This window comes from Coffea arabica, chromosome 1c, assembly GCF_036785885.1.
Source record: "Coffea arabica cultivar ET-39 chromosome 1c, Coffea Arabica ET-39 HiFi, whole genome shotgun sequence".
NCBI lineage: Eukaryota > Viridiplantae > Streptophyta > Magnoliopsida > Gentianales > Rubiaceae > Coffea > Coffea arabica.
In genome coordinates, this window is record NC_092310.1 from 40,368,938 (window position 1) to 40,383,289 (window position 14,352).

Consider the following 14,352-nt stretch of genomic DNA (forward strand, 5'->3'; position numbering starts at 1 on the left):
ATGCCAATTATGTTGAGTGTTCTTCATTGCAATTTCTAGACTTGTGTCTTGAGCTGTAGCATTTGTTAAATACAATAGTTAAGCGTTATGTTGAGTGTATTTAACTCCCTTGTAGAATTAATGGATGGCATCGGACTTTCCTGTTCTGTATTTAGAATTGAGTGTATTTATAGGTTTGCTTTAATATTTGTGGACAATTTCATGTTCTGTTATAAATGGGTAGCATCGGACTTCGAAAGCCAATTAATTGTGCAGGTTTTTGGGCCTTATTTTTGAACTATGTTGTGTATTAGTGCAGGTGTTATATTAATTGTGAAATTGGTCTCACTATCCACGTGGCCCATGATTGCTTGGTCTTTATAAAGGAGACATGGGCAATCTTCATGTAATCCCAATAGTTAAGCACTATGTTAGGGATTTTCAAGGCTGGTTATCATAGAATTGCACAAAAGGTCCCACATTTAGATATTTTAAGTTAAAATGGCAATGAACATTAGTTTGTTTTTTTTCTTAATACCTTAATGGCAATTTATTATTTAAGGTTTGAACCTTGAGTGCAGGCTGGTCATTAGTGTCCTATCCAATCTAGAAAATTCTTGAGCTGTATTATGTGATACTAGTCATGATAGGAAGGCAGGAATGTATACTCATTGCCTCAACAAAGCCGACAACTTGTACAATTATATCAGTTGCTCCCTGGTGGCAGTGGTCAACATCTGGTCAGGCATGGCATATGAAACAATTGTCCATGGAATCCAATGTTTGAAAGAATGACCTTGGCAAAACAAGCTAGAATATGCATTTCTAGAATGGTAGCCCCTTCTGTCAACAAGGGCCCGAGTAGAAGAAAAATAATGCGCCCGTGCTGTGAAAAGATATCTGCTCCCTAGAGCTCTATATGTTAGTGTCCATGCATATCAGTCATATTGAATTTCTCTACTTTGGGGGAAAGCATCAAGGAGCGCTACCTTGAGGACAAAGCTCCCGTTCATCGAAGGACATAACACAATGCCCTGTGAGTAGAAGGTTTAATTATCGTATGTTAATTTTTTTTTTCAAAACTAGTACTCCCTTGTTCAATACTATAAACTCCCTTGTTGTAATTATCGAAGGACAAAGCTCCCTTGTTGTAACTATAAACTCTCTTGTTATGTACTTATTCCAGGGGATATGGATCGCATCCAAAATAGTAGTTCAAGCAATAACGAAGCATCAGACGATAACCAGGATGCCTTGCTACTTGGACTTGCATCAGAATTGATACTTTTACAACCAGAGGCAGAAAGGTATGGAGGACCGAAACTCAAAATTCCACACCATGATGGCTCACTGACAGGGCACCAATGGGTTGAGGAATTGATCAATGGTCACTACAAACGAATTATCGAAAATTGTCGTATATCGGCTGACAATTTCCTCCTACTTTATGACATTCTCAAGTACAATAATTACGTACTTCAAAACTATCAAAAATGAGTGGAAATCGAAGAGGCACTAGCCAGGACTTTGGTAATGGTAAGTCATAGTGCCCGGCAACGAGTTTTGGTAGAGCATTTCAATAGATCAACGGAGATAAATAACCGCAATATAAGGGAGGTCCTACGCGGTCTTTGTATGTTTGCTCCACAAATAATTCGCCCTTTTGACTACGATCAGGTACATCCAAGGATTGGGAATTCGACAAAATACTTCCCGTGGTTCAAGGTTAGGCCGTGAATGGCAAAATACAAAATGAATAATTAAAGCAGTGGTCTTCCATCTCAAAACTCAAGCCATTGTAAGAGAGAAAATGTAATTTTACATTGTTGGAAAATGCAGGATCAGTGGGAGCAATTGATGGCACTCACATTCCTGCATATCCGCCCTCAGGTCACCAAATGGCGTATACAAATCGACATGGGTTTCAGTTGCAAAATCTACTGTCAGTTTGTGATTTCGATATGCGATTCACGTACATATATGCTGAGTAGGAGGGAAGTGCACACGAGACCCGAGTGTTAGATGATGCTCTGTCACACCCGTCAAGCTTCCCAATGCCACCTGAAGGAAACTCCTTTGTATTATAAAGTATGTACTTTCCAAAACGAAGGGTTTGTTTTCATGATGTTATGCTATAGTACTAATTTAATATATATGCTATTTTTTGGATTATGTATTCCAAACATTTAAAGTACTTTTGTCACACGTAACTACACTATTAGTGGTACTTTTTTTTTGGCTTGTGCTATTAATAAGTACTTATTTGTGTTGCATTTTTTAAAGGTACTTTAAGTACTTTAACAAAATTCCTAATTTTACAGTAAGACGCTAATTTTTTTTAATTATAAATCTATGTTTGACTATTTAACCAAAAGTATTTTAAACCTTGTAGTATATTTTTTTAGTGGTACAACATTCATCCAATTATAGTACTATAAAGTTTTCATCAAAATTGTACTGTCATTAGGAACTGACACCTAAATGTTTACATTTACAGGTAAATACTACCTTGTAGATGCTGTATATAAGAATGTTCCAAGCTTCTTACCGTTGTATAAGAATGCAGCACGGGGCGGTCTAGAAAAAGCTTTATTTAATACGCGCCACTCGGAACTTAGAAATGCCATTGAACGAACCTTTGGAATTCTGAAGAACAGATTTAAATTTTTGAAGGGACCGGTTCCAAATTTTTACATGACGACTCAAGTCAGTGTTGTTATAGCTTGTTGTGTATTGCACAACTTTCTTCGCTTACACCAACCACTTTCAACTGTACGAAGACAGCAATGTTGGATTATAGCACCAAGAGGGTGGCTGTGAGTTACTTCACATTCAGCCATTAAATGCATCCTGAGCTAAGGTTATGGCTTGGAAGGCTAGGCAAGATGCGATTGCAACTGAAATGTATGGTGTAAGGCCCAAAGACAACCTAAGAGGGGGGTGAATTATGTAGATTAAAATCTTAATCAAATTTATGCACTTTTTCTTTAATAAAAATTTACCTTCTTTTCTAGTAATGATCAACCAAGTAGATTAGAAGAAGAGAACAATATTGATCAGAAAAACAAGTATAGATAAGCAATGAGAATTTTATTAAACAAAAAGTAAGATAGAATATCAAACCGATTGTCTACTAAGCTTTCCTCAAACTTGAAGACCAATCACTAGGTTGAGCAACTTCTCTTTGATGAAAGATGTTCAACTAGATGTACAATGGAGGGAGCACTTCCTCCTTGCCCTAAGCCTCACTTAGTCAAACTAAGAAGTTTTACAATCACTCAGATAACCCTCAACAAAGCTACACTAATGAAGCTTTCAACCACAAAAGAAATGCTCACAAGAAATTCACACCACTTGGAGAACAAATCTAGCTTTGGAGACTATTTTCTAGCTAAAATATCTCTTGAGAACTTGTAAACAAAGTGTGCAAAAATTTCTTCTTGGTTCAAAACAGTTTGTTTTTAAAGGGGACCAAAAATGGGCTTCATCAATGCTTCCAACGGATAGAAGGCAGATGAAGAGTCAGCTAGCCGTTGGGGCTGTCGGACGTCCGACGACCAAATCATCGTCCGAACCAATCGTCCTAAAGCAGCCAAGTTGAAGTTCGGACGTCCGATGCGTTTTTATCGTCCGACAGCACAGCGTCCGATCGTTGGCAGAGAGTATGCAAGTCATCTTCGAATTTTTCGGACGTCCGATGCGTGCGTCCGATGTGTGCGTCCGATCCTTCCGGACATCCGATGCTTCCTTATGAGCGTCCGACAGAGCTTCCTTCTTGATGTTCTTTATCCTTTCGGACGTCCGACATGAGTGTCCTGTTTTTGCTTCTTCTTTTGGTTGATTTGCATTTCATGACATATTCGTACCTGATTCTTTGATAGGCAAAAACACTTATATTTGAAGAAAGTTAGATAAACATTTCAAAGTACTTTGTGATCATCAAAACCAAGAATAACATATGGCGCGCAACGTAGGAGAAAGCGCTAGAAAGTCAGGAGCGTAATTTGGACCTACGTAATACTAAATAATAGCTGCACTGGGGCCGATCCAGTTATATTTCTGTTTTTTGCCAAGCTTTTATAGAGGGTATCTTGAATAAACTTCCATTATTCTATTATGATGTATCCATTAGACTTCTTGATAATCGTAGAGAAGTTTCGGATGTTCCATGTAATATCCGTACATGTGTGTGGTTTGTATTGGATTAAACTGTTTTTATCCAAAATTGAATGTTTATTTATAAACCAAAGGTAAATGTGCTCCAAAGTGAATGGAATGAGTTTCCCATTGGACTTAATAATTGTTAAGTTATCCAAACACCTATTTGGAATAAATTCGTCAAATAATTGTTAAAGTGTCCAAACACCTATTTGGAATATACTCATGTTGTCCAAACGATTATCTTCCACCCCTACTTTTCAAAAAGTCAACAAATACTCATGTTGTCCAAACACCTATTCCAAATAATCCACTATCCAAACGCACTCTTATATTCGATTGATTCTTATATGAATTAATTATTTTATAGGAAATTAAATTAAATGAGCTTTTGCTATGACATTATTTATTACAATTTATATCATATATCTTATATCAAAAATTACGAAATATAATATTTAAATATATTTAGTAACCCATCGGTTGAACCACTCACCCACCGGTTGAACCAGTAACCCGTTGACCCACCTTCTTCGTCGGGTTTCTTCCCGGGTTGGATTTATTAACTATGTGTTTAAGTACTCAATATATAAAAGGCTATATGTCTCATTAAGTTCTAGTCAAGGAAGTTTGATCATTAAAAATGATGTGATGAAGATATTTGTCTTTCAAGTTTAAGACAAAAATTAAAGTAGGCACTCAAGAAACTAGATTTCGATGCAAAGTTTACTTATTAAAGCCGGTGAGCTGGAAAAGTGCCTTTGTGATTGTAGTCGTTTAATAGATAATAAATTTTTACCATCCTATGTAAAAATTTTATAAAAATTCAAGTGATGAACATCACCTATGATGTAATTTGGTGCTAATGATAAGGTGCAAATTTAAAGTTACTGACTTTTTTTATCCTATTAGAATATTGTACTAGGAAGACCTTAATTTTAGTTGTTTTTCATGAAGTATTCAAATTGTAGGTTAGAGCATTAATTTGTTTGCATACTTATAAATTCACTTCATAATACAAAGAAAGTTATCACCTTTATTTATAAAATTAGCACCTTTCCATATGAAAATTACAAGTATGTGCAACAAAATTAAGTTGAACAAAAAAAATTTAAAATTGTACGCTTGAAATCTAGAATGTCACAATTACATAATTCTACTTACTGCCTTATGTGGTGAGTTGAGATGCCTTTATTCTTTGTTGATATTTATGAAAAGACTAAAGTTGTTAAAATTATAGCTACTAACATGTAGATAAGGATGTCACTATATTTAGAAAATTTACTGCAGTGCACATGAAATATATCACTTTTCTATATGAAAATTTCTATATTTATGTACAAAAATTATACTCTTCTGTATGAAAATTACTTGGATAAATTAAAACTTGATAGATTATGCATAGTAAAGCATACTTGTTAGTGCCCACTTCTTCATTCCATACACTTAGAACTCTTAGTTATAGTTGATTATCATATGCCAACTATTATTTATAAAAGTACATTAACCTTTAGAGCTAATAGATTGTGCAATAATAGATGTCACGCCTTATTGTTGAATTTACTGCTTAATACATAGAAAATTATACCTATTTATATGAAAATTATCAGATTTATGTTTAAAAATTAGTCATATATGCCACAAGAATTAACTCGAATGAGAAGGAATTTAAACATGTCCACGATGTGTTTTTAAATATGTTTGAGTATACAAAAAGTGTCCCCAAGCACATGATGGAGATGCAAAAATTTTAGTATATGTGCACAAATTGTCTTGAGTACAATTTCAAATTGATACATTTGCATTTATCTCGAAGGAAGTTTGCAACAGGATGTGAGTGAGATCAAATAATTTTTTTTGCAAAAAGTACTAAGTTTTGCCGCCTTATCATAAATTTAAGAATTTGGAAAGTGATACAATCTCCGCTGCATATGAAGTTCGAGATCAACAAGCCCGTATTGTGATGGTGATATTCAAGTTTGGCAGCAAAAAATCTACAACCCAATCTAACCCCCAAGGTGCGAATTTCTTGATATTATCTCAATCCACAACCTAACGAGTTAGCAAACCAAGATTTTGGTAGAACGGCGCCATAATCAATTGCGATTCTTGATTGATAAGCCAAAGTTGAACACTCAAGAGAACCTCTAAAGTATTCAAAATGGAGCTCACGAAAAGCCAAGAGAGAACCTTTCAATTTTGCTGGAAAATTTGATTAATAATCATGAAAAAACGTTTTTAACTTTTTTTATAGAGTTTACAAGACACTTGACCAAGTCCAACTAGGAAACTAATTTGACAATCTCAACCCCTAGACTTTTCTTAAGTTTATTAACTACCAAAATAACTAGAAAAAGTCACAAAAATAACTCCAAACAACAACTAAATAATTCGGCTACTTAAACAACTCAAGCTAGCCGAATGCAACCAATTCAACTACCAAAACAACGATGAAATAAGTGACTTTAAAGACTAGCTTGTTGGATCACTTGAAGCAACGTACGAATTGAATGTTCTTCTTGATTAAGATCTTCAACCATCTTAGAACCTTCAATTGATTCACGAACCATATGAACATCTTGAACTTGATCGACAGCTTACATGTCCTCATCAGAAAGGAACTAGGAAAGGATCACCATGCTTTGCACAATGGAAAAATATAAGGGTTAATTCTACTTTGTCCTCCCAAACTTTGGACGCTAACCCACTTCAGTCCCTAAATTTCAAAATGAGACACTTAAATCTCTAAACTTATAAATACCTCCCAATTAAGGAAATTTATTAACAGAATCCTGAATGTCGTTGGTGGTTGAAGAGCGTGGCAAACACCAGCCTTTGACCAAGGGCAACAATGAAAATTCATTGAAAAACCACATATACAGATTTAAAAAAAGTGGTGAACTATGGAGGGAAAGTTTCCCTCCATGCAACCCACTTCACATGAATAATATAGACCTGATCCAAATCATAAAAGGGCACTTCAGTTCAGTATGCTGCAAATAGAGACCCAAGTTGTCATTGTGCTATCCACAAGGCAGGAAGAAGAAAAGGAGAACCCAACGCAACATTAAACAAACAAAGAGAGATGGTGAGGCAATTTTGTAATTGTGAAAAACAAACATTGATGATGACATCATGGACTACCATGAACCCAGGAAGAAGGTTTTGTCGATGTCCCAAGTATAGAGTAAGGGAAATAAGGGTTTTGTGTTTATACTTCTTTTTATTTTTGGTTTGTACGAATTGTAGCTATCTAATCTTGTCTGCAATGTTTTAATGTTCTTGTCAAACTAGGAACAAGGAGGCTGCATATACTGGGATTGGGTTGATCCTGAGATGTGTCAAAGGTCAAAAGAAATAATACCTAGATTGCTAAGGTCAATAAACAAGATGGAAACTGAGTTGGAGAGGTTGAAAGAAAATTCAAGGTGCCGGCAATCGAAAGTGAGGAAACTAAGGATATACTTGATTATCCACAGAGTTGCCATTGTCCTATGGTTGTTTTTGTTCAAATCTGGGGAAGAAGATCCAAATTGAGTTATAGAAGAAGCAACCATTGATGCCGGACTGCCTGTTTTTTGCTCAAATATGGGACTTGCTTTGGTTGTCATTGCTAAGTAGTGGATCTGGAAAGTGGTGCTGCTATGCAAATTCTTGCTTTTGCTGACGATGTAATTACCAGCAGTTTCCTAGCTAGTATGTCAATTTTGAATGTAATGTATGAAATTTAGGGATATAGTGGCCCAAGTTGTACGTATTTTGAAATTTAGGGGCCCAAATGTCCCATAATTGTGAATGTTGGACCTACTATGTAATCAGAATTTGTTGTTTAGGGACTTTAGTGTCCCTTCATGTGAAGTTTATTGTAACTAGTTTATGTCCCATTAACAACAGCAATCAATAGTCCTACTAGAACATAAAATTTTCAGCAAAAACCTTTGATCATTCAACAAAATATCCAATACACAATACCAAGAATGACAAAAATTCCACATGAACGAAAAAATTCTTAGTTCCAATGGACTATATGAGTTGAACAAAAGCTCCTCACATCTGGACTAGCAAAACAGAGGCTTTTACTGCCCAATGCAATTTGATTGTATCTGCAAAACAAAAGCTATATGCCTGTACAATTCTTGAGTTAGTTTGTCCAGCATCAGTGAGTTCATGCATGAAGGCTATTTGGCCTGTTGCTGCAATTTTCCCAACTTAACAGATTGGTTTCCATCCCCATGGAGCTGCACATTTTCAATTCCAGGTGACTCCTTCGCGTGTCCCGCAGTTGTCTATAATGTAGATAGGTTTACACAAAAATTGCCCTGCCATGTGAATTGTGCTGGCTTAAGTCCACTGCTAGAATGAGAGGTTGTCCCCAAGTCCACGTATGAGTGTGGTGCTCTCATCGTTACTTCCTGGCTGTGGGAATAAAGTTTGCAACCATTAGCTTTGGAATTTAATTGCAAACAAGCACATAACATGAATCAATAATACATTACACACCAAACTGTTATAGTGATGTATGGAGACCACTTACATGAGTTGTTGTAGGACTCTTTTCCACATGCTCGGAACTATTTTGAGCATGCTTATATGGGTTTTCCAGATCATCAGAACGTATTTTTACAGTTTTGAATCCCAAGTCTCCAGTCATATCCAGTGAGCTGCCAAAGGTCCATTGCCTCAACTTACAATTATTCTTTGAGTGACCATGCTTACGACAAAATGAGTATTTTCTTCCCTTCTTTGTCACTGGTTCTTGTGCACCATGTTTTGGCTGATTGGCATCCAAATTTTGAGATGGACCTATTCGACTATCTTGCGTACTTAGTCCAACCATGTCAACAGTCACATCACTTGGACTTGCCTCTTTAGCACTTGCCTGCAAAGATGGACCTGTATCTGCAATATCACTGTTCTTCTTTGCTGAACTTGTAGTTGTTCCCTCAGTAGTTTGCTTATTTTTATTCTGACATCCTCTCTTGTTATGTCCGTATGTTTTGCAGCGGCTGCAACTCATCATGGTGCCAACCTTGCTAATTTTGTGAGGTTTAGTTGGATTGACACAGCTGTCCTATCTTTCTTCTTCTGGAGCCTTTTTTCTCATCTTCTTTGGTCTTCTAGCAGACCTTCTGTAAGTCGGAGGCTTCATTGCTGGAAGGTCTATGTGCTCCCACAAATTAGGACCATTAATTGGATTAAGTATACGTTCATAGCTCTATAGATAGGTAATATTCAAGTAGGTGTTGGAAACATGCTTCTCTGGTGCATCATGTCTCCTGTTGATGGCAGCTACAGCATGGCCACATGCTATTCCCCTTAATTGCCACTTTCTACATGAACAGGTTTTGCCAGCCATGTCAACAATGTACTGATCCCCAAATGGACAACTTATCTGATACTTCGTTGTCCCAACATATGACGCTATGCACATACACTGCTCTTGCTTAGCTTTTTCCAGTATCTCCAATATTACTGGACAAAGGAGACTTGAATATAGTCAAATTGAAAACAACAAATTGGTCATAAATTTCTCAATGAAGTTATGACTTGTGTACTATTACTTGATAAATAAAATGTTTCTTAACCTTCGTGCTTGGACATTGTTGCCCTGTTCCTCTCCATTCTCTTCAACAGGTACAAATAAATGGTCTGCAGAATGGATATGATTGGTAGTGACCTTGTGATGCCCCGAAAAGTATGAGTGTGAGAAACCGAAAATTTTTATATATTTTCTCGACATTATTTTGTTTTCTTGTCTATAAGTTTGTTTTCTTCAATATATTAATTTTCTATACATTTTTATAAGGAAATATAGTTTTCAAATCATTTTCTTGATCCAAGTTAATCCACGTTAATTTTGAAGTGTATTATGAACGTGGGACCCGCTAGTGCGGTAAATGCGATTGTTTTTTTTCAACTAGTTGGTGAACCATGAAGTTAATTGCAAAGATTAAAAGTTATTGGGGCCATAGTGTGAGACTTAGCAAAGTAAGATATTAGTAACCTTGAAGCTTCTAAGGTCTTCCTAAGCTTAAATTTGATTGGTGGAGGAAAAGTGACCTTTGACCCAAGTGAAGACTAAGTCATCTTAAAGCCATCTTGGAGCTTCATTCTTCTCAATTTTTTTTAGCTTGTTGGCTGAACACAAGAGAGAGAGTGAGCAAGAGAGAAACTTCATTTGTTCTTCAATTTCTTGCCCAATCTTGAATTCTAACCAGAATTTTTGCACCCCATCAAAGTTGTTTACTAAGGTAGATTAAAAGATTGAGTGGAGTGATTTTGAAGGGCAAGCTCCAAGCTACTACCTTTCTTGTGGTTTTAAGGTATTTTGCCTAGAACATTCTCTTTACTTCAATTCATTGCTTATTAGTGGTTTTTAGTTGTTTTAGATGTTGTTTTGTGGAAGATTAGCACTTGAATGCATGAATTCCAGATTAGGGTTCCAAACAGGCCTGTTCTGTCCGAATTTTTTTGAGCATGCTAGAGGCCGAATTAGCCTTAGGTTAAAACATGAAAGTTGTAGAGAATAATATTTTATAGTTGCCTGTAAAATATCAGCTTAATCTGAGCTCGGTAGCTTGTGAAAAGTCGGAAATACCCAGACTGGTCTAGGTAGGAGTTCAGCGAACAGGGTTGTCATTTCACCCAATCTGACTGTGAATTTTCACCATGCTCCTTACCAAATTAGATTTTGGCCAAAACATAAAAGTTGTAGCAAATGGTGTAAACTAGTGACCTGCAAAATTTCAGCTCGATCCTAGCACTGTAACTTGTGAAATGACCGAAATACCCTTGACTGTTCATGAAACCTGTTTCGCGCCCAGATTTCTGTTTTCGTGTAGTTTTCCATTTTTGACCATGAAAATGCATGCTTTGGCCTTGGGTTAAAACATGAAAGTTGTAGGAAATGATATTTTAGAGATGACTGCAAAGGTTCAGGTCAATCGGAGCAACGTAGCTTGTGAAAAGACTGAATTACCCCTGCTGCCCTGTTTCTACCCGAATTTGATAATTGTGTTTGTAATTGGTTATTTTGGTTGGGAATACTTCGGAATTGGTTGTTAAGGTCTTCTTATGAATTGTAACCGTGTATCTTAGCTTTCGGATGGATTTGGAATCACTTGATTTGGACTTAGGGAGCCTGACTTATGATCTTTGAACCAGAATGCGGTTTGTGAACCTGTTTTTACGGTTCCGGTGTAGTATCTTGCATTTTTGACCTTGTTACACTCGAAAATGGACTGAGTAGCCTTCTTCAACATTGTAGCTCTATCTCTTAGATTCGAAACGGTGTATCTTACACCTCCATCCGATAATCGTAGTGCTAGTGGTGCCGAAACCGCAAACTGATGTCAAAACTGTTTTTATGGTTTAAAACTTAACATTCATTTCCGGATTTTTCCCTAGCTTGAATTGTACTTGTACTACTTGGAGCTTATTGAACGGCTATTGAATGAATTTATTTGTGTGACTTTGGGACTGGCTGAGGAAATAATGAAGCCTTGACGGTTGGAAAAGTAAGCAAATTTAGTGGAAGTGCTGTCCGAACTTTGAAAGGACTTGATTGCATTGAGTTTGTGATCTAAGACTTGGATTTAAGCAAGGCAATGATATATGATGGTTGGTTCTTGAGCCGTGGAGGTGAGTGACTCTAAACTGTTTCCAAAGTTACTTTTGAACTGTTTTCTTGCATTATTTACTCGATTGCATATCATGCGTGCTTGTATGTGAGTATTCCTTGGTTGTTGTATTTTCTTGACTTCATGACTTGTATTATTGTTTGATAATGTGTTAAGTGTTTTCTATGATTTTCAAAACGAGTTTTCAAGGCGAGTGTGTACTTTATCGCACTCGACCTCGATAAATGTAAAATTTTCAAAGATGGAACGATTGAAATGTTACTTGTGCATGAATGTAAGCCTTTTGGCTGAACTGGCCACTGCCCCTTGTTACCGATCGACTCGAGCCAGAAGCGGACTCGGTCGGGCGATATGGTGACCTGGGTGAATGTTTGGTATACTCGAGTATTACCTTGTAGGTTGGTGGAGGTTGGTGGAGCCTGGTCAATGTCCAGGAAAAGTTGAATGAACGAACGTACGAACGAGAGTTTTATTGACAAATGAAAAATGCATTTTCAAATGAATGAAGGAAAGGGGAATGACAGGAGAACGAACGAATGAACGAACGAATGTATCCTTTTCATGTATGGTTTCCTGTAAATGTTGTAATTGTTTCTTGACTTATCGTTTGATTTATGACATCATTGAAATGAACTATTGTGAAACCGATTTGATTACTGATTTTACTGGTTACTCGCTGAGCTTTTAGCTCACCCCAAAACTATTTTATTCCCCTCCACAGGGCTCAAGGCGAAGGAAGGACTTGTAGTACTTATTCACGTGACTAGATGGCATATATCTTGTACAGTTTGGAATTGGAATCATTTGATGTATAGTTTGGGGAATCGTCTCCGCTTCGCTTATAACATGTAATTATTGGAGAGTTTGATGTAATTTTTGAGATTTATATTGTAATCTGTTTGAGGAATGTAGTGAACGACTGAGTCCCGGCGAGAGCTGGGCAGGCGGTCCGCCGAACCTTGGGATACGCCCTAAGGGGAGGTGGGGCCGTCACAGACCTGACCTTTAAAATGACTGCATTAAAGGACTCATACATGCTATTTACCAAGATATCACAATCCAATCCACATCTGAAATGGGCTCTACACCAAGTTTTGGGATCTTTTTCATCAAGCCAAGAATGCGCAACTGCAGATTCTTGCTTCATCTGTTCCATTTCAACTTTCCACTGGGTAACATAATAAGCTTTTGCACATTTCCAAAGTCTTTCTTTTGAGGCTAGACCTCTATGAATCTGTTTGAAATTGGTGTATAGATGTTGCACACAACACCTATGCTCAGCCTGTGGCATTTTGTCTCTAACTGCCTGAACTAGTCCCTGTATATGTTTGAATACAACTTAATAATGTACCTGAATTATTAAATAAAAAGTTACTGTATAAATAAATGCTAATACAATTTATCATACCTTTTGCTTGTCAGTCATAACACACCAATTACTGGAATATGAAATTTCCAAATCTTGTACAAGCAATCCCAAAAACCAACTCTAATTGTTATAATTTTCCACTCTAACAACTGACAAAGCTAGTGGAAACATTTTGTTATCCCCATCCATGCCTATGGCTGTAAGCAGTTGTCCACCATATGTATCCTTTAAGAAGCACCCATCCAACCTAATCCAATGCCTACATCCCTTTAGAAACCCTCTCTTCAATGGCTCTAAGCACATGTAAAGCCTTTTGAATTTGACAATCCCATCCTCATCCGTATCAGTCTCAACGAACACTGTCGATCCAGGATTGGCTTTCCTCAATTCATCACATAAGTTCTCTAACAATGCATATTGTTTTTCATGACTGCCTTCAATCATGTCTCTTACTTTTTTCATTGTCCTATAGCCTTGTTTAAAACTGAAATCTACATTTAATTCTTCAGTCACCCTAGTCATGAGCACTTGGACTGTTGTAGACACCAAATTTTTAATTTAATTTAATTTACTATTATTTTTATTTTCATTGATTAAATGTTAATTATTATTCGTTTTTAGTCTCTTAGTTTTTATTTTAAGACATTTTTAGTATTTAAATTTCAGAAAAAGAAAATTTCCACAAAAATTTGTTTTAATCATTTTGGATTCAATTTGAAAAATATATATAATTTTGTTTCTTTACTTAAATTAATTTTTGAAAGAAAAAATGCGAAAAAAATAATAAGAAAAAATGTGTGAATAAGTGTAAGCTTGCATGTGGGACAAATGTCCTTTTGTGTCTTTGACAACACAACACCTAGAAGGTGAGGTGTTGGGACACTTGGTTGGCTTAGATAATTTTGGGGAAACAAAAAAATCAAAAAGAAAAAGGTTGGTGGCTAGGGGGGCTGGAAAAAAAATGCTAAGAAAAACAGAGTGTAGCGGCTGAGTGAGAGGAAGAAAAAGAGAATCTGGTTGGCGGCTGAAAAGGGAAAACTAGAAAGCTACGGGTTGAGTAAGATAGAAACTAGAGAGAAGGGCAGCGCGGAGAGTGAAGCAAGTGAGAGAGGGAGGCTGAGCGAGGGAGAAACCGAGAGTGTGAGATAGGGTAATTGGGAGCAAGAGGGATTGAGAGAGGTTACGAGTTGAGCAAGTGAGGAAACT

General features: G+C 36.6%; 1 protein-coding gene across 1 annotated transcript; it reads right to left on the bottom strand.

The window, feature by feature from the left end:
- Nucleotides 1–9,352: 9,352 nt before the first annotated feature.
- Nucleotides 9,353–13,590, bottom strand: LOC140005289 (uncharacterized). The gene is made up of 3 exons (XM_072046066.1): nucleotides 13,294–13,590; nucleotides 12,776–13,095; nucleotides 9,353–9,623 (listed from the first exon to the last, which is right to left on the bottom strand). The coding sequence occupies exons 1-3, from the start codon at nucleotides 13,588–13,590 to the stop codon at nucleotides 9,353–9,355; spliced, it is 888 nt and encodes a 295-aa protein (XP_071902167.1).
- Between the last annotated feature and the right edge of the window lie 762 nt (nucleotides 13,591–14,352).

Coding starts and splice junctions, on each gene's coding strand:
- LOC140005289 (XM_072046066.1), bottom strand. CDS start 13,590: ATGATTGAAGGCAGTCATGAAAAACAATATGCATTGTTAGAGAACTTA. Junction 13,096..13,293: donor TTCCACTAGCTTTGTCAGTT/GTTAGAGTGGAA, acceptor AAACATATACAG/GGACTAGTTCAGGCAGTTAG. Junction 9,624..12,775: donor GCAGTCATTTTAAAGGTCAG/GTCTGTGACGGC, acceptor ACTATATTCAAG/TCTCCTTTGTCCAGTAATAT.